The sequence below is a fragment of the Glandiceps talaboti genome, chromosome 11 (genome assembly GCF_964340395.1).
Source record: "Glandiceps talaboti chromosome 11, keGlaTala1.1, whole genome shotgun sequence".
Taxonomy (NCBI): Eukaryota; Metazoa; Hemichordata; class Enteropneusta; family Spengelidae; genus Glandiceps; species Glandiceps talaboti.
Genome location: NC_135559.1, coordinates 23,878,397 through 23,899,411, shown reverse-complemented (window position 1 = coordinate 23,899,411; position 21,015 = coordinate 23,878,397). Strand labels below are relative to the sequence as shown.

Sequence of the window (21,015 nt, the reverse complement as noted above, 5' to 3'; positions counted from 1 at the left end):
GACAGTGCTTTTCTCTACGTATTTTTGTCTTCAAATATATATTTTTTGTAAGGTTGTAGTACAGAAAGTAAGCTTTCCATTGATGTATAATACATGAAGATTGGACAATGGGGAAAAGTGGGGAATATTTGTTAATATCACCATGTGTACATATTGACGACCACGCACCCAGCGTAGGACGGACGGTGTGCAGTTTGATACCCAACATTTTTCATTCAAATTTTATTCAAACATAATTATGATTGCTGTTTCAACGTCAAAAATAGTTTTCAACTTTAAAAGAAATAAAATGCATAAAATTACAAGGTATTTCCAATGAAATATGAAAGTTCTTTATGAAAGTATGAAACATACAAGGAGCAATTAGATATCCAACTAACAATGTGTATCACATCATGACAGTGTCCATCATGTGCATCCGTTCTCACTGCCCACATTGTACAGACTAGTCGACTATGGTGAACTTGTTAATATTAGCGACAGTGATTGAATATGAAGGTAGGCACGAGTATCATCATTACCATTTTCCAGCTTTAGTTTAGTTCTTTTTAAATATCGTAATTTTGGTAGTTTTGCTATGTACTTAATTTAGTAAACCACAGACAAGTAACTGTGAGTAAACCAATGGGAGAATGGCTAAAACTATCCAGTTCTGGACCACTGACAATTAAAAGGACAACATGCTAGTCCCCCAAAACACCTCTAACGTATAACTTTTTGAAATTAGATGTGCCATTGATTGCTAGTTTTAAGGTTTGGGATGATCACTGCGAAGATAAGAGCATACATACATACATACATACATACATACATACATACATACATACATACATGCATGCATGCATACATGCAATGCATGCGTGCGTGCGTGCGTGCGTGCGTGCGTGTGTGCGTGCATGCGTGCGTGCGTGCGTGCGTACGTAATACATACATGTACAATAAAGTTGGGTGTATCAGAGAAAATCTTAATTCACAATTATCGCCTGCTTCCTCCAACACTGAGCCTGACTTTCAGGGTTGGATTTTCAATCAATTTGACCAGGTTGCTGATGACACTGTTAGGCAATCGGTTCAGCGGTTTTTGACTTTAAGTTGTTTACACACACACACACACACACACACACACACACACACACACACACACACACACACACACACACACACACACACACACACACACACACACACACACACACATATACACACACACACTGATAGACAGACAGACAGACAGACGCCGGGCAATCTCTATAGCACTACTGAACCTCAATTCAGTTGTGCTAAAAATCTCACACACAACCCATTAGTAATATTCCCAGTTGTATTTTGAGTTTTATGGACATTGATTTTGTCTCATGAGAGTAATTCATCTCAATATGTCTTCCAGTGTTGTCTCTATATAAACAAATGAAGCTAAAAGGTCTGTTGATTGTATGTCACTCATAGCTGTTAAATAGTGAAATGTCCAATCATGGCTATAGTTATTGTACAAATAGTAATCTTATGGCCTCGACATTGGTTTTGTGGGCCAGGTTGTACAGTAGTGGATGGGCCTGACATGGTTTTGTGGGCCAGGTTGTACAGTAGTGGATGGGCCTGACATGGTTTTGTGGGCCAGGTTACACAGTAGTGAATGGGCCTGACATGGTTTTATGCGCCAGGTTGTACAGTAGTGGATGGGCCTGACATGGTTTTGTGGGCCAGGTTGTACAGTAGTGGATGGGCCTGACATGGTTTTGAGGGCCAGGTTGTACAGTAGTGAATGGGCCTAACATGGTTTTATGGGCCAGGTTACACAGTAGTGAATGGGCCTGACATGGTTTTGTGGGCCAGGTTACACAGTAGTGAATGGGCCTAACATGGTTTTGTGGGCCAGGTTGTACAGTAGTGGATGGGCCTGACATGGTTTTGTGGGCCAGGTTACACAGTAGTGGATGGGCCTGACATGGTTTTGAGGGCCAAGGTTATACAGTAGTGGAATTGGCCTGACATGGTTTTGTGGGCCAGGTTGTACAGTAGTGGATTGGCCTGCCATGGTTTTGATGGCCAAGGTTGTACAGTAATGGATTGGCCTGACATGGTTTTGTGGGCCAAGGTTGTACAGTAGTGGATGGGCCTGACATGGTTTTGTGGTCCAAAGTTATACAGTAGTGGATTGGCCTGACATGGTTTTGTGGGCCAGGTTACACAGTAGTGAATGGGCCTGACATGGTTTTGTGGGCCAGGTTACACAGTAGTGAATGGGCCTGACATGGTTTTGTGGGCCAGGTTACACAGTAGTGGATGGGCCTGACATGGTTTTGTGGGCCAGGTTACACAGTAGTGAATGGGCCTGACATGGTTTTGTGCGCCAGGTTGTACAGTAGTGGATGGGCCTGACATGGTTTTGATGGCCAAGGTTATACAGTAGTGGATTGGCCTGACATGGTTTTGTGGGCCAGGTTGTACAGTAGTGGATTGGCCTGACATGGTTTTGATGGCCAGGTTATACAGTAGTGGATGGGCCTGACACGGTTTTGATGGCCAAGGTTGTACAGTAATGGATTGGCCTGACATGGTTTTGTGGGCCAAAGTTGTACAGTAGTGGATTGGCCTGACATGGTTTTGTGGGCCAAGGTTGTACAGTGGTGGATGGGCCTGACATGGTTTTGTGGGCCAAGGTTGTACAGTGGTGGATTGGCCTGACATGGTTTTGTGGGCCAAGGTTGTACAGTAGTGGATGGGCCTGACATGGTTTTGTGGGCCAAGGTTATACAGTAGTGGATTGGCCTGACATGGTTTTGTGGACGTGGGCCAAGGTTATACAGTGGTGGATGGGCCTGACATGGTTTTGTGGGCCAGGTTACACAGTAGTGGATGGGCCTGACATGGTTTTGAGGGCCAGGTTACACAGTAGTGGATTGGTCTGACATGGTTTTGAGGGCCAGGTTGTACAGTAGTGGATGGGCCTGACATGGTTTTGTGGGCCAGGTTACACAGTAGTGGATGGGCCTGACATGGTTTTGTGGGCCAGTTGTACAGTAGTGGATGGGCCTGACATGGTTTTGTGGGTCAAGGCTGTACAATGGTGGGTGGGTCAGATCTCTAGCATACGAACTAGCACACCAATTAACACACCAATTAACACACCAATTAACACACCAATTAACACACCATACCAACAAACATACTGACTAGCACACCAACTAGCATCCCAACCAGCATACCAACTAGCACATCAACTTGCATACCAACAGTACCATATTCTTTCAGACTGGACTGTATTAATTATCACATTATAAAAACACTGACAATGGCTCTCTATAATAGAAGATGTTATCAAGTTTGGTAAATTATTACAGAGTCTACCATACAGGGAATATATGGCAAATTATATCATTAACCAACCAAATCATGTACATCATAGCTCAATATAGGATTAACCAATCAAATGATGTATGTATACCATAGCTAAATATAATATTAACCAATCAAATAATGTTGTAGCTAAATATAATACTAACCAATCAAATCAATCATGCATAGCTCAATATAATATTAACCAATCAAATCATGGATATCACAGTAAGCAATTCTTTTATTGTTATGGTAAATATGACACACATCCAATGTAGAAATTATTGGAATATGTATACAGCTGTCTACTTAGTTATCTATAAATATACAAATACCACCTGTTCTCTATATAAATATAATGTGTACTCATAAATCTTTCAGTTGTACACAATGTTATCTCAGTAGTGTACATGTGGTAACCACCATTTACACAATACATGTATGTTGATATCTGGTGTACAGTAACCACCATTTACACAATATGTTGATATCTGGTGTACAGTAACCACCATTTACACAATATGTTGATATCATGTGTACAGTAACCACCATTTACACAATATGTTGATATCTGGTGTACAATAACCACCATTTACACAATACATGTATGTTGATATCTGGTGTACAGTAACCACCATTTACACAATATGTTGATATCTGGTGTACAATAACCACCATTTACACAATACATGTATGTTGATATCTGGTGTACAGTAACCACCATTTACACAATATGTTGATATCTGGTGTACAATAACCACCATTTACACAATACATGTATGTTGATATCTGGTGTACAGTAACCACCATTTACACAATACATGTATGTTGATATCTGGTGTACAGTAACCACCATTTACACAATACATGTATGTTGATATCTGGTGTACAATAACCACCATTTACACAATACATGTATGTTGATATCTGGTGTACAGTAACCACCATTTACACAATACATGTATGTTGATATCTGGTGTACAATAACCACCATTTACACAATACATGTATGTTGATATCTGGTGTACAGTAACCACCATTTACACAATATGTTGACAGGGTTCATACACTTAAAGCAAAACAAAATTCCAGGACTTTCCAGGGGTTTTTCGTCAGTTTTCCAGGGGTATTCATTTTTGATTTTGGCCATTTTCCAGGGGTATTGACACTAAAGTATATTTTTTGAATGACATCTAATTGTCTGATGTGGACGAGAAAAATCAACAACAGTTCCCATAATATGTCACAAAACAATCGACACTATGCAAGATATTGGTTTCAAAACCACGTTTACACGCTAAGATTAACGGAGAAACCTCTGTCCTACCCCCTAAGTAGCCGCTTCGTCAAGCTGGTGCATTGATCGTGTAAGATTGAGTCGCAGCATTCGTCAGTCTAATTCAGACATATCCAGAAAAATAAATCAAAAACTAAAGTTTGTCCTCGTTATTGTATGGTTTGATGTTACTAGATTTATAAGCCACCTAAAATATTTTTTTTCTTCAAAATTTTGAATAAAAATGTCATTTACGTAACGAAATTTCGAGCTATGAATAACTGAATACATTCATCGCTTGCGTCGCGATGCTTATGTACGGATGCCATGAGTTGCGGAACATCGCGATTTCAACTCAACTTGACCATTGACGAATGTTACTGTACCGACAACATAAAACAGTAGTTTATTCTTTTAGAACATGTAACACAAATACCCATTTATCGACGAAATAAAAGTCAGAACCGTACTTCCACAACCCGGAAATTCAACTGCACTTCCCTAGGCCCTAGCCCTAGCCCTAGCTTGTAGTATCAGTCGACTCGTGCGCCGAACTTGTAACAATTTCTAATCGAGGTTGATGATGCTTTGATACTCGCTACAGTGTTACGATAATCTTGTTAACAGACCTACTGTACATGTTACCCCGGCCGGGACTGTTACAATATCATGTCCCTGAAATGACAACTGGGAGATGTATGGAGTAACAATATATGCAAGATCGAAAGAAACACTGCGGCGCCAATTCAACTAATAGGCACGGTCTGTGGGGCAAAGTGTCTCGTGGAACGATCGCTTGACTGTCTGGGTTCAATCGGCGTGAATTTTGATTCACCACCGTGGCGAAAGACTTTGAAAATATTTTCGCGATTTCACATTTACGAGATTCAGAATCATATGAATGGGTGGCTCGAGCACAGACATGACAATCGTCAATATTAATCGATCGATTGAACATGATCATTTTCCAGGGTTTTCCAGGGGTAGGGCACATTTTTCCAGGGTTTTCCAGGGCTTTCCAGGGAGGGTTTGAAATTCCAGCGTTTTCCAGGGTTTTCCAGGACCGTGCGAACCCTGGTTGATATCTGGTGTACAGTAACCACCATTTACACAATATGTTGATATCATGTGTACAGTAACCACCATTTACACAATATGTTGATATCTGGTGTACAGTAACCACCATTTACACAATACATGTATGTTGATATCTGGTGTACAGTAACCACCATTTACACAATATGTTGATATCTGGTGTACAATAACCACCATTTACACAACACATGTATGTTGATATCTGGTGTACAGTAACCACCATTTACACAATATGTTGATATCTGGTGTACAGTAACCACCATTTACACAATATGTTGATATCTGGTGTACAATAACCACCATTTACACAATACATGTATGTTGATATCTGGTGTACAATAACCACCATTTACACAATATGTTGATATCTGGTGTACAGTAACCACCATTTACACAATATGTTGATATCTGGTGTACAGTAACCACCATTTACACAATACATGTATGTTGATATCTGGTGTACAATAACCACCATTTACACAATATGTTGATATCTGGTGTACAATAACCACCATTTACACAATATGTTGATATCATGTGTACAGTAACCACCATTTACACAATATGTTGATATCTGGTGTACAGTAACCACCATTTACACAATATGTTGATATCTGGTGTACAATAACCACCATTTACACAACACATGTATGTTGATATCTGGTGTACAGTAACCACCATTTACACAATATGTTGATATCTGGTATACATGTGGTAATCACCATGGCTTTATGACATAGTAAGTCACTGTACATTTACACATGGCTTTATGACATAGTAAGTCACTGTACATTTACACATGGCTTTATGACATAGTAAGTTACCGTACATTTACACATGGCTTTATGACGTAGTAATTATAGTCACCGTACATTTACCCATGGCTTTATGACATAGTAAGTCACCCAACATTTTCACATGGCTTTATGACGTAGTAAGTCATCGTACATTTACACAGTCATGGCTTTATGATGTAGTAAGTCACTGTACATTTACACATGGCTTTATGACATAGTAAGTCACCGTACATTTAGACATGGCTTTATGACATAGTAAGTCACCATACATTTACACATGGCTTTATGACATCGATAGTAAGTCACTGTACATTTACACACGGCTTTATGACATAGTAAGTCACCGTACATTTACACATGGCTTTATATGACGAGTAAGTCATCGTACATTTACACATGGCTTTATGATGTAGTAAGTCATCGTACATTTACACATGGCTTTATATGACGAGTAAGTCATCGTACATTTACACATGGCTTTATATGACATAGTAAGTCACCGTACATTTACACATGGCTTTATATGACGAGTAAGTCACCGTACATTTACACATGGCTTTATGACATAGTAAGTCACCGTACATTTACACATGGCTTTATGATGTAGTAAGTCACCGTACATTTACACATGGCTTTATATGACGAGTAAGTCATCGTACATTTACACATGGCTTTATATGACATAGTAAGTCACCGTACATTTACACATGGCTTTATATGACGAGTAAGTCACCGTACATTTACACATGGCTTTATGACATAGTAAGTCACCGTACATTTACACATGGCTTTATGATGTAGTAAGTCACCGTACATTTACACATGGCTTTATATGACGAGTAAGTCACCGTACATTTACACATGGCTTTATATGACGAGTAAGTCACCGTACATTTACACATGGCTTTATATGACATAGTAAGTCACCATACATTTACACATGGCTTTATGATGTAGTAAGTCACCGTACATTTACACATGGCTTTATATGACGAGTAAGTCACCGTACATTTACACATGGCTTTATATGACGAGTAAGTCACCGTACATTTACACATGGCTTTATATGACATAGTAAGTCACCGTACATTTACACATGGCTTTATGATGTAGTAAGTCACCGTACATTTACACATGGCTTTATATGACGAGTAAGTCACCGTACATTTACACATGGCTTTATATGACGAGTAAGTCATCGTACATTTACACATGGCTTTATGACATAGTAAGTCACCATACATTTACACATGGCTTTATGACGTAGTAAGTCATTGTACATTTACACATGGCTTTATATGACGAGTAAGTCATCGTACATTTACACATGGCTTTATATGACATAGTAAGTCACCATACATTTACACATGGCTTTATGACGTAGTAAGTCACCGTACATTTACACATGGCTTTATATGACATAGTAAGTCATCGTACATTTACACATGGCTTTATATGACGTAGTAAGTCATCATACATTTACACATGGCTTTATGATGTAGTAAGTCATCGTACATTTACACATGGCTTTATATGACGAGTAAGTCACCATACATTTTTTGTATGTACCATTAATCATCCACAAGCCCACTTTGTTTGCCAAATCATAAATGTTTTGTATCATTTGTTGAAAACATTCAACTAGTATTAGGGCCATGTCATTTTAAAACTGACACATGACAAATGTAATTCCTTCGTTTAGGGGGAGGGGGTAAGAGTTCATTTCATTTTGCATGCGTCAAAATCACAATAAGGATTTTTAATTCATATTAAAATGGAATCAAAAGAAGCAATGCAATTTGTCCTATTTTGAAGAAATTACAGTCAGAAACTGTGCTGACAAACATGGACACAGATGTTGTTTTAAAATAACCATATGGCCAAGTAACTACTGGCCATGGAGTGTTGCACAATAAATTAATTACAAATACAACCACTTGAGTGCTACATAAACATAGTTTTAATATTCACCAATACCTAAACAGAAGTTTCTGAAATTAAGAGACTTTTTTCCCATTTGGTGGGTCTTCACAACTATAAATGATGGTACTTGTGACCTCATCCGTCAACCAATTTCTTGCGACATAGATGACAGGCCCATAGTCCGAGCAAGGTATTACACTTGTTGTAGACATTACCTCATTACTACAATTACTTGTACCTGCAATTCTCGGTTTTATAACATCTGACATAGCTTTGAGGATTACCTGATGCCAAATTCAAGATGTGTTTGCTGCTTAGACAAAAGATTCATCATACACAAATATAAACAACACTGCACTAGACTACATACAGTATGTAATCTTGTCAACGAAAGTTAACACCAGATGTAAACTGAATGTCTTCCATAAGGGCAAAGTTTTGAGATTGTCGTTCCTACAGACAATTGTTGGAATACAACAGAACATATGTAATCAGTTATTTTTTCTCATTGATTGCTATATGGTCATTGCTGTTAGTGATCTCCTGGCCAACCACAACATGTACTGTGACATTTGTTGAGAATGTAGAAAAAAAAAATAAGCGCATCGTCGTACCACAACATTTCCTGACAAGAAACTATTTTTTCCTCTTTAGTGGCCTACTAAAATATGCCATTACCCTACGGAATACGTCTTCAAAATTTCGTTTGAATTGAGCAAGCCGTTATGGAGAAAGCGATGACACAGACAGACACACAGACAGACACAGACACACAGACTTCCACCCATAAATATATCCCATCCTTACGGAAGAAAAAATGGGTAAATGATGAACCAATCTTCAATCGTAGTGGCAACTTTTAAAGGACCTTCATCATAATTGATTGGGATAGACTGTGGAGAGGACGATACCACCTATGCAAAGGTTCTAAGCTAGGCAATGTTGAGGTATAACGTGAAACTTATATGAATGTAAATCCAGAAATGACAGATGAGATTTCATGAGTATGATGTGAATTCTAAAGGACTCTCGTGATAGTGTGGTTTATTGCAAACGTTTACTTCAGCACTTACAAGTTGATCAATCAACTAACGTTGAATAAATCCTTCTATTAACGTGAAAATTAAAAGTCTGATCATCTAAAATGATTATTCTTATAGATAGTTTCAGTAATTCCAAACAGATTTGTACATTTTTTCACATGATAGTTGAGACATGTGAAAGCCACCGTCAACAGGTTCATCGCTGTCAGGGTGTCAAAAAAAGGCTGATTCACTAAAGTGGTCTTGTTGCTAGGCATATTTGCATACATTTTCGGAATTTCATTCACTTGCCTACCCTTCCCTGTTTTCATTTTTGCAATATAAACCACCATTTGGATGTTGCTAGTCATATTAACATACATTTTTTTATTCTTCATTGTTATTAAGGGCATGGCCATGGTTGCTAGGGCCAATTGCATATTGCTGATGGGATGATCATATTGTGACTACATCTTCATGTACACATCCCTATAGGCATCCCCATTAAATTTCATCCCAAGCTGCTCAGTAATTTTGAATTATAGAGTTTTGACCAAAGAGACACACTATGTCTTTTAGTCCTAATTTGCATATCACTGATGAAATCATCATATCAAGAATCCATCTTAATCTAAATAGACTATAGAACATTCCCACCAAATCTCAGCCCATCTGCTCAGTAATTTTGAATTACAGATTTTTGACCAAAAAGACACACTTTAACTCTAATTTGCATATCACTGATGAAATATTCATATCAAGAATACGTCTTAATCTAAACACCCTTAAGAACGTTCTCACAACATCTCAGCCACATCTTCCCAGTAATTTTAGAATTATACTTTTCACCAAAAAGGACATATTTATAGCCCTAATTTGCATATCACTAGGGTAATTATTTCAAATATGATGTGTTCATTTCTGCCCAGTGTCAGGCAAAGAGCCTTGGAGCCATCTTTGACTCGTCTCAAAATGAAGCCTCATGTTAGTCAGATTTGTTTTTCTTCCATGTTTCATATTCTCCACATTGCTGACCATTTTAAACTTAGTACTGTTATAGCCAGTACAAAAAAATGGTGACAGGGCTTTCAATGTTGCTTCTCCAGTTTTATGGAATGTTCTTCCTCTCCAAATCTGTCATTGTGATAATTTCAATGTTTTTAAATGTACACATATGCTAAAAAACATCTTTTTAATCTTGCATTCTCTTAGATCTGGATATTTAGCTCTGGTCACTGTCTCTATGGAGTTGAGTTGCTATATCGTCACATCAGTCCAGTAAGGTCATATCTGCCTATACAATTGTATAGCAGATACGACCTTTCTGCACTGATGCAACGATATAAATTAAATTATTATCATATAATTAAATTACTAATTATTATTAAATTATTATTATAAATTTCGACCAAAACTTAGTTAGTCAAAAAAAGCATGCCTGCAAGTTTAATTTTGTCAAACAAAATATGTTCACATAAACTGCATTACAGTCAAATTTTGGACAAAAAATGTACTGGTTATGCTAATTAGAGTGCATAGATTTGGCCAAAAAAATGCTGATAATGCCAATTAGTATGCACAGATTTTAGTTGTTTACATACTTAGAGCTCAAATTAGCTCTTGCAGTTATTTTAACAACCAGGTGTGTACCATTACTTTCAATACAATGAACCCAGTGGTTTTTGAGATATCATGTATACAGAAATGGATACAAACACAGGATGCCATCACTACTACACTACCTTGCCTTATGGGAAATAAAAACTGTAAGACTATAATAACATTTGATATGAAATAACAGCAGTAGAATGAGGACTAATCTGGCATAGTTCATATTGAGATACATTACCTGCAGCCAAATCATATCAGATAATTTCACATGTGCATTATTATATTTTGCTATAAATATAGCTTTTTGAATTGAAAATTTAATTTGATTTTGGCAGTTTACATGAGACAACAAGAGATGGAACTTTAATGGCCTGGGGTTTTATTCTGCAATTTAGTGACAGCACAGTTGTCTGTGCATCATAACTTTTTCCTCTTAAAATTGGATGCTATGGCAACAGCAAATCAGAGTGTGGACGATGTGTGTAATAAAAGCAATAAATTAGATAAGATGAATCAATCAATCTTCAGTAACGTTGTCATCATCTGATATTATAGGGGAAAATGTAACATGTATCTTGCACACATACATGAGAATACAGTAGGCATTCTTATTTCATGGATTTACTATCACTACAAATGATATTTTCCTTGACCTAAACAGTCTTGATGTATATGTACTAAGTATTTTCTAGTCTTTCATATTAGGTCTAAATATCAATTAAATCAATTATTCAACAATTGCATTAAAACACAATTACGAATATTTCTACTAGAAAGTGTCTATGTCAATTAACACTGACAATCAATTAGATATCATTCTCCAATACTTTTCTTTGTTCAGCCCAAGGAAAACACAAGTGAGCCAAGGGGCCTTTGTCACTATACGTGTAGTGATAATTAAAACACCTCAGTCATGAGCATTTTCCAGCTGAATAATATTGGAGAATAACATAATTATACCAGCACCAGTATAGGAAATGAAGGGCTGGGTGAAATTGACAGTGTTACCTTTATTGTGGCCTTGAAATCACGTTAAACACAAACTTTTCAAAACTGCATTGAAAATATTACATTTTGAACTAGAGTTGGATCCACTCGAGGGATCGCAGGCAAGTCTAGTGAAAAGTTATGACATTGTATCAAATTTTAGACGTTTAAAAATAGGCGACAATATAGCATTTTTATGGCCTGGCAAGCAGGATGTCCTATAATCATAGGGTAGTTGCATCTGAATCAACACACAAGTGGACATGATCATCTCCGACACTGTAACACAAGTTAGAGTTAACAATGGTTAAATTTGTAGTCTGTAAATTCATCCGCATCAGCTAAAAACATGTAACTGCTTGCTGCCATTGGAGGCATGGCTAAATTACATGTAACTGGTTGCTGTCATTGGAGGCATGGCTAAATTACTGGTTGCTGGTTGCTGCCATTGGAGGCATGGCTACATTACTGGTTGCTGCCATTGGAGGCATGGCTACATTACTGGTTGCTGCCATTGGAAGCATGGGTAAATTACATGTAACTGGTTGCTGCCATTGGAGGCATAGCTAAATTACATGTAACTGGTTGCTGCCATTGGAGGCATGGCTAAATTGCTGGTTGCTGCCATTGGAGGCATGGCTAAATTACTGGTTGCTGCCATTGGAGGCATGGGTAAATTACATGTAACTGGTTGCTGCCATTGGAGGCATGGCTAAATTGCTGGTTGCTGGTTGCTGCCATTGGAGGCATGGCTAAATTACATGTAACTGGTTGCTGCCATTGGAGGCATGGCTAAATTGCTGGTTGCTGGTTGCTGCCATTGGAGGCATGGCTAAATTACATGTAACTGGTTGCTGCCATTGGAGGCATGGCTAAATTGCTGGTTGCTGCCATTGGAGGCATGGCTACATTACTGGTTGCTGCCATTGGAGGCATGGCTATATTACATGTAACTGGTTGCTGCCATTGGAGGCATGGGTAAATTACATGTAACTGGTTGCTGCCATTGGAGGCATGGCTAAAATACATGTAACTGGTTGCTGCCATTGGAGGCATGGCTAAATTACTGGTTGCTGCCATTGGAGGCATGGCTACATTACTTTATTGCTGCCATTGGAGGCATGGCTAAATTACATGTAACTGGTTGCTGCCATTGGAGGCATAGCTAAATTACATGTAACTGATTGCTGCCATTGGAGGCATGGCGAAATTACTGGTTGCTGCCATTGCCATGGAGGCATAGCTAAATTACATGTAACTGGTTGCTGCCATTGGAGGCATGGCTAAATTACTGGTTGCTGCCATTGGAGGCATGGCTAAATTACTGGTTGCTGCCACTGGAGGCATGGCTAAATTACATGTAACTGGTTGCTGCCATATTAAAAGCATTATACTTGAAGCAGTTTCAATTAAAGCAAAAACGCAGATCATTTAACAGGCATATCTATTTAACTGCAATTTATAAACAGTTTATCAAGTTGAAACTCAATTCATAAGCAAATGAGATAGATAAATAGATATATGTGTACAGATTCTATATTCATGTAGTTACAGTCAGTCAGCATCCTATAAAACTACATCTATAGGTGCATGGACAGTCAGCATCCTATAAAACTACATCTATAGGTGCATGGACAGTCAGCATCCTATAAAACTACATCTATAGGTGCATGGACAGTCAGCATCCTATAAAACTACATCTATAGGTGCATGGACAGTCAGCATCCTATAAAACTACATCTAAAAAAAAGTATAGGTGCATGGACAGTCAGCATCCTATAAAACTACATCTATAGGTGCATGGACAGTCAGCATCCTATAAAACTACATCTATAGGTGCATGGACAGTCAGCATCCTATAAAACTACATCTATAGGTGCATGGACAGTCAGCATCCTATAAAACTACATCTATAGGTGCATGGACAGTCAGCATCCTATAAAACTACATCTATAGGTGCATGGACAGTCAGCATCCTATAAAACTACATCTATAGGTGCATGGATACATTTATCACCAAATAGGACGACATGTAGTTTGATATTAAAGGTGATTCAAAATGCTCACATTCACTATTGCTATTTTGCTAGACGACATATTCGTGAATCGTGTTCTGGTTTTAAAACTTTGAAATTGCGTCTGCAAACACCTTAAAATGACCTTTTTTCAGTGAGTTCCCTTCGGATTACTTCGAGAGTGTTCGGGTATTTCCAGTCGCACCTAGGCCACACAATTTTGTGACGTCATAGCGGGACATCGTTAGCACCCAGGCTATGGCGAGCGTAGTCAACAGGTGAAAAAACTCAACAATGTTGTGAAAAGATACATTGCTTATGGTTGTAATAAACATCAGTAAATAAAACTACAATCTAAACGTCTTATTAACCAACATTTACCGATATTTACTCACACTTTCTCACAAATATTAGCTATTTGAAGTTTCCATATTATGTCCCCAATATATGGCGAAATAAATCAAAACGGCTAGACTAGATATACATAAACACTTGTAATTTCGGGGTGTTTCAGTCAACGACTTTTTTTTATCTGATTTTAACTTACCAGGGTAATTCACACACTTTTTTATTTTTCACACTTAAAAGATATATATTGCTTGCCAGTCACCAACATAGTCATAGTGTTCTGTATCGTCTTGTCAGTCACTATGGAGTTTGTTCGAAGCGAGAGAGGTAAAAACAAATCGGGGGCAATTGTCCAAGGGCAGTTGTCCTGTTACCATAATCGTCTGTGAGACATATCGTTATGCTGCTATCTGTAGACTTATATGTATGCAGTATTTGTATATATGATGTATGCAAATTTGTTTGTATTTACTGTAAACATCAATGGACAGTACTTGTTGATTTTATGATAAATATTTTACTTAAAGCCCATACTATCTGTCTATTAATTTTTACAGCTAATTTCCAATTGTAATCCTTGTATTTATCAAAAAACTAAATTTCACATGCTTTTTTGACCAAAAACGTGTGTCTTATACCAATTTTCCCTAATTCCTTGGTCAAGTTACTGACCATACATTCATGTAAATTACAATTCAATATTTCAAAATTATTGATATACTTGTAGATGAGACCATATCCCACCTGTTTTGGTGTAAAATGATCACTATCAAAACATTGTATACAACTGTGTGCAACCTAAAAAGTCCTTGGCCTAGGGGGTAATTTGCATGGAAAGTCAATGGCATCTTGTTGTAATATTATAAATCCAAAAAGTTAAATAAGGATTAGTAACACAGTATCTTTGCAGAAAAATAATACTATGTCTCAGTTGAAAGAAATTGAGTTGTTTGACCTTTTAAAAGCTATTTGATACTGTTGAGGACAATATGCTTTAACTGTAGACAAGATCACTATTTGGAGTCCATTTAGTCTAATGTACTCATATCACACAGTCAATCCAATTTGTTAAAAGTCATTGTAATGCAACCCACATTCCAAAACTCATCAAGCAGAATTTCTGTGGCATACATTACATATTTTGTTGAATGTTATTAGCAAGAAACTAATGTGATTGCTACTGGAATTCCACACAAAATATAGCACAGACTATTAACAAGACAGTATCACTATACCATGACATTCCAAATTTAAATGCAATTAGTAAATGTCTCAATTGCTGCTAGTGATACAGCCAGCATAGCAATGAATTAGTATCACTGTGCCAGTGTAGTAGAATTCATCAAAATTTCATTACCTACATGTATGTTATAGTAACATTACAGCCTCCATTGTATATCTGTATTCAGCACTAGTGCAAAAATTACCATATGTTTCCTTTGTATTGGAAGTAAAGCCATCTATAAACTCAGATGGACTGGCTGGGTGGTTGAATACATATGTACAATGTATAGTTCTATGCATACCACTAGCATATGTGTTTTTAGAAATCGCCATGTGATACTCTAAATTTTCAATGCTATGCGGGGGTATATGGTACATGGAGGTTTGAAAAGTATGAAAGTCTTGAAAGGATCCAATACTTGGCATATAGACCATTTTAGGTGCCTCCAAAAATGCACCGAGCATGTTGTCAGGACTTGGAGAGTGCAGTCGCTACGCAATATTTTTTTACACTGCAAAACGGTGTGTTAATTATTAGTACAGGACAAAATTATCAATATGCCACAATATAGATACCCCAGAAAATGTTCTAATATGATATACATGTAGATATCTAATAGAAGAATCTGGAGTTAGGTCTAGGAAAACATGGGTTGAATCATTCATGGTGTAAAAAATCTTTTATTTGTGTATAATTTACAGGATGTTTGGAATTATCAAGCAGTAAACAATGTAAATGATTTTGTTGATATCTTTATTAAAAATTCAAGAGATTTTTGTTTTCTGAATGGTATAGTGATATTTGTATTTTTGTTTTCTGAATGGTATCACAGTTTACTCTTCATTCTGCAAGATATGTATTTTCACTGAGAACCACCGTGCATATAAATGTTATTTGTAAACTGGTGAGCAGTATACTTAAGGTTATGTTTGTCGCCAATGTGATTGGTTAAGGCGTGAAGTTCTAACCTTAGATCAATATTCAAGAACGATTTACGTATTGCGCCAACGTGATTGCATGGTTAATTAAGGCATGACCTCCTAGCCTTAGATCAATATTCAAGAGCAATGCCTACCTCTTGGCGGAAGGATACCATGTGCATTGTATTTAGCATTCTCACATGACCAATTAACGTTAACAAAAGGTGAACTGAAATTAACAAGTCATTGAGAATGACATAGTCCTCACTATGATTGGGTTTTAAGGAACTGGCAGTTTATGTTGTCATTTTCTTGATATCACTACTCTGATCACGCAACAACACAATCAAACAGACTTAGATATGTTGTGTCTGCTCGTTGGACATGGAACATGTCTACTCTTCAAGATGATGTCATAGAATAAAGCATTCAACAATAAAGGATGGGTCGGGTATGGGGGCGGGGGGACCTGTTCAAGCATGTCTGAGTTATGGCTTGGACATGAAAACTACGCCAACAAAATCACTGCCAGGCAGCCATATCGGATTGTATCACAATGAAAATGGATATGCACATGTATGTCATAGAGCACTGTCCTAATACAAACTTTGAATAAGATCTGTTCAAGCATGTCTGAGTTATGGCTTTGGACATGGAAAATTCGCAAACAAAATGGCTGCTAGGTGGCCATATTGGATTGTATCACGACAACAATGAATATGCACATGTATGTCATAGAACACTATCCTAATACCATTGAATGAGATCTGTTCAAGCATGTCTGAGTTATGGCTTTGGACAGGGAAAATTCACAAACAAAATGGCTGCTAGGCATGAAACAAATCGACGTGCATATGTATGCTATAGTGTGTTGCCCTGTACAAAGTTTGAAAAAATTGGTCCAGGCATCTCCAAGAAACGGCTCCGGACGGACAGACGGAAGCCAATCCATAAGTCCCCATCCCAGACTTCGTCTGGCATGGACTAATAAAGTCATACCTTGATTGACGTTACTCATGATATAAAGAAGAGGTTGAAATAGTTGAACTTATAATGTTTCTGCAGGCTGATAATGTAGGACAAAGAGGTTGTAGTTTTGTTACTTTTTTACAGCGTAAAAATACATATGTAGTACTTCGGCAGGTAGTAGATAAAAGGCAAAATTTCACTGAGGCCTCAAAAGACGGCAACTCTGGATAGCTGTGCTACCCGAAAACCACATCTGGTCAAAGTCCCTATATCAGCACAAAAAGTTGTTCATCTAATCAGTGAAACCCAACTGTTCTAGTGACATAAACAGTAGCATCCTGAGCTGACAAATATACCATGTAGTTGGATTAAAATTACATAACTACCCCAATAAACACTAACTTTATGAGGGACTGTGTTATTGGTTTTGTGATTGATTAACAATGACTTGATGTTAATGACTGTGTGGGTGGCTGTGGATGAATTTTAAATTGCATCTCATGCATATCAGGACTTCTAAAGTAATGACTTGGACTAGACTGTCACAGTGTGAGTGAAGGCGTACAAGTAACATTGTAACGATACTTTATAGGAACTACACTGGCAAACATGTTATTGAAAGATGTATATTAGGTTATCTCAGCTATGCGATTTAAATCAGGTAGAGGTTGAATATCATTTTCTGTTAGTTTGTTCCTTTTTTTAATGTTGTGAGAACTAAGTATTTACCAAGATGTTACTTTGAACATCCAACTACAGATATATTCATCAATTTACTTTCATCAGATAATTTACATATTCTTCAACACCTTGTTGTATTTACATTTCATGCTATGAAATTACATAGAGAGATTTATGTAAATTTATCATAATTTCATTTGTAACATTTCCACTTAATTTATTCATAGATATATCCTGTCTCCAACAATTAAGCAACTACATTTTATATTTTGGGTTGATGGCCTTGGATGTACACAATAAAAGACCATACTACTACCACTACCACTACTAAACTAATAATTCCATTTTAGTGAGTTACTGATTCCCCATCATGTTTACTCATCTCAACAAATATAATAGCAATTAACTCCTATTGATAGTTCTCTAGTCTAGGAGTGTAGTGAGTGCTAGCTGTTTGATATCTATACTACTTGTGTGTATGATCATAATGCACAGCCTATGACACAGCTGGTTGCCATTGTAACAATATAAGCCCTACTATTAAAATGCTCTTCAAACTTGTAACTTTTCTATGATTATAATGTTATCATATGTTGTTGGTTTTTATTCCAGAATCCTTTAAAATCTATAATTTAAATTTTTTAATATATTCTTACGACAATTACTTGATTGTCCATATTACTAACATCTTCATTTCAAGCCACTGGCCATACATGAAAGTATCCCCTATAAATAGTATGTGTACAAACACAGCTGCCTGGCCATGAGTCTAAAAATATAAGAATCCCTGTACACTGCAGGGGAGCAAGTAATCACTAGTCCACTTGATTGACTACAGCATTCACACCCACTGATGGCATGGTGCTCAGTATCTTCTGGAATGGTGGGGGGGGGGGGGGCACAGGTACTTGTTCCCCAAGATATGTACCAGAATATTTCTATCGGAATACAATAAAATATCGATAATATCGATAACATTGACGTGTTTATAGCCAACTGTATATGAAATTTGTAAAATTACACTTGTTTATGATCGCAAGTCCACCCACTATATACAATCTTTTCGCGGTCTGTGGACTTGCGCGATCATAGAAACAAGTGTAATTTTACCCCTTCCATATACAATTGGTTAAAATACGTCAATATTATCGATATTATCGACATTTTATTGTATTCCGATAGAAATGTTCTGATATCTCGGGAAACAAGTGCGCCTGTGGAGGGGTGAAAACTGAATTTGAAGGAGATGGCAATTGAGTTAAACACAATTTACAATTGTAATAATAGTATATAAAAGTATATATTTGTAAACTAACCTTGTCGGAAAAGACATGCTCTCTCGTACTGATTCCGATGACTGGGATCCGATAGAATCCACACGTATAGGATATAGAGGCTGGTGATGTCGATGACAAGTTACGAGAGTGGCTGACAATAACAGCGTACACTTGAGTCGGTACTAAAGTTTTACACACACTCAAGGCACTCTCGATTGGATTCCAACTCAACACTTCAAATGTAGCATTTAGTTTAGTGTTGGACGGTAAAAGTTGGCTGTGATTATTAAGGTCATTTAATACCTCATTGACATAGCCATGGTAATCTTCCTTACTCAGTAAAAATCCGATATTGACGTGACGATCAGCAGCGTCGACAACTTCTGTTCTCAAGAAGCAAGTAAGTAGGATATATGAAGGTAGAACGGAGTAATTGAACCACATCGCTGTGATCAAGGTGAATACTACAAATGCTTCACACACACACAACTAGTCTTTCTTCCTAAGGTAATCACGTGGAGGATGAGAGAAACTATATATGTTAGATCCTGGTATGCAGCAATGCACTGATTAACCGTTAGTGGTGAGACTGTCAGAAAACTGTCTGCAGCTGAGAGTATGCCACATCAAAAGATGATTTTGTTTTCACTTCTATTTCAGCGACTCTGCTAAATCACGCCACGTGTAGCGGTGTGATGCTTAAAAAACCCAAATCAATCGGCAATTTACGTTAGATGACCCTTCAATAGGATTCTAGTTATGCAGTATGTTGAGTACACGGTAAAATATGTTCCACATCAGGAGGTAAAATTGTCTCTTCCTGCAGGATGCGATCGTCTGCTATCCCTGGCCTTGCATTAAAAACACTGCAACACTGCTTGTTCAAATCTCACCAAATTGATCGCTATCAATAGGAATAAACCATTCTATGATAGGGATGCACAAGTGTCTCGAAATGTATGGATCATGGACCAGATCAGTATTAGACTGAACCATTTCTCATAAAGGGTAAACAATGACGGAAGTTACATTATCAACGCTATTAATCAAGAAATGATCATAATGATAGGTAAATAAGTCCAATAGAAACACCACAGTGGCATTAATGCTATCACTCCTTGATTTATTCCAATGTTATAGGCTTTATTTTATGTAACGTAATGCAACCAATGTTCCTTGTTCCTCTGTAATAACAATAGCTACTAAGCTCTATATAGCCTTGACACTATCTCAATAACAATAGCTACTAAGCTCTATATAGCCTTGACACTATCTCAATAACAATAGCTACTAAGCTCTATATAGCCTTGACACTATCTCAATAACAATAGCTACTAAGCTCTATATAGCCTTGACACTATCTCAATAACAATAGTAGTCTTGCTGCTAGACGTTTGGGCTTTCTTTCGATGCTATAACTATAAGCGAACGAAGTTCGCATGTGAGGGCCTGCCCGAACAGTCTAGCGAATGTCATTTTCAGATCGGACATTCCATTGAGATTACGATAAGCGGTGGGTTGGGCCATATATGC

The 21,015-nt window shown here is 37.4% G+C and overlaps 2 protein-coding genes across 2 annotated transcripts in view; both read right to left on the bottom strand.

Annotated features, from left to right (window-relative positions):
- The window catches only part of LOC144441941 (glutamate receptor ionotropic, NMDA 1-like), a 166,961-nt gene extending 147,385 nt beyond the window's left edge, over window positions 1–19,576 (bottom strand). The window contains exon 1 of the mRNA XM_078131207.1: window positions 19,522–19,576. The gene's annotated coding sequence lies outside the window, so the exon portion shown is untranslated. The remainder of the gene's footprint in view (window positions 1–19,521) is intronic.
- Window positions 13,296–19,926, bottom strand: LOC144442169 (glutamate [NMDA] receptor subunit 1-like). The gene is made up of 2 exons (XM_078131438.1): window positions 19,522–19,926; window positions 13,296–13,418 (listed from the first exon to the last, which is right to left on the bottom strand). Exons 1-2 carry the CDS (start codon window positions 19,924–19,926, stop codon window positions 13,296–13,298), a joined length of 528 nt encoding a protein of 175 aa, XP_077987564.1.
- Window positions 19,927–21,015: the final 1,089 nt, after the last annotated feature.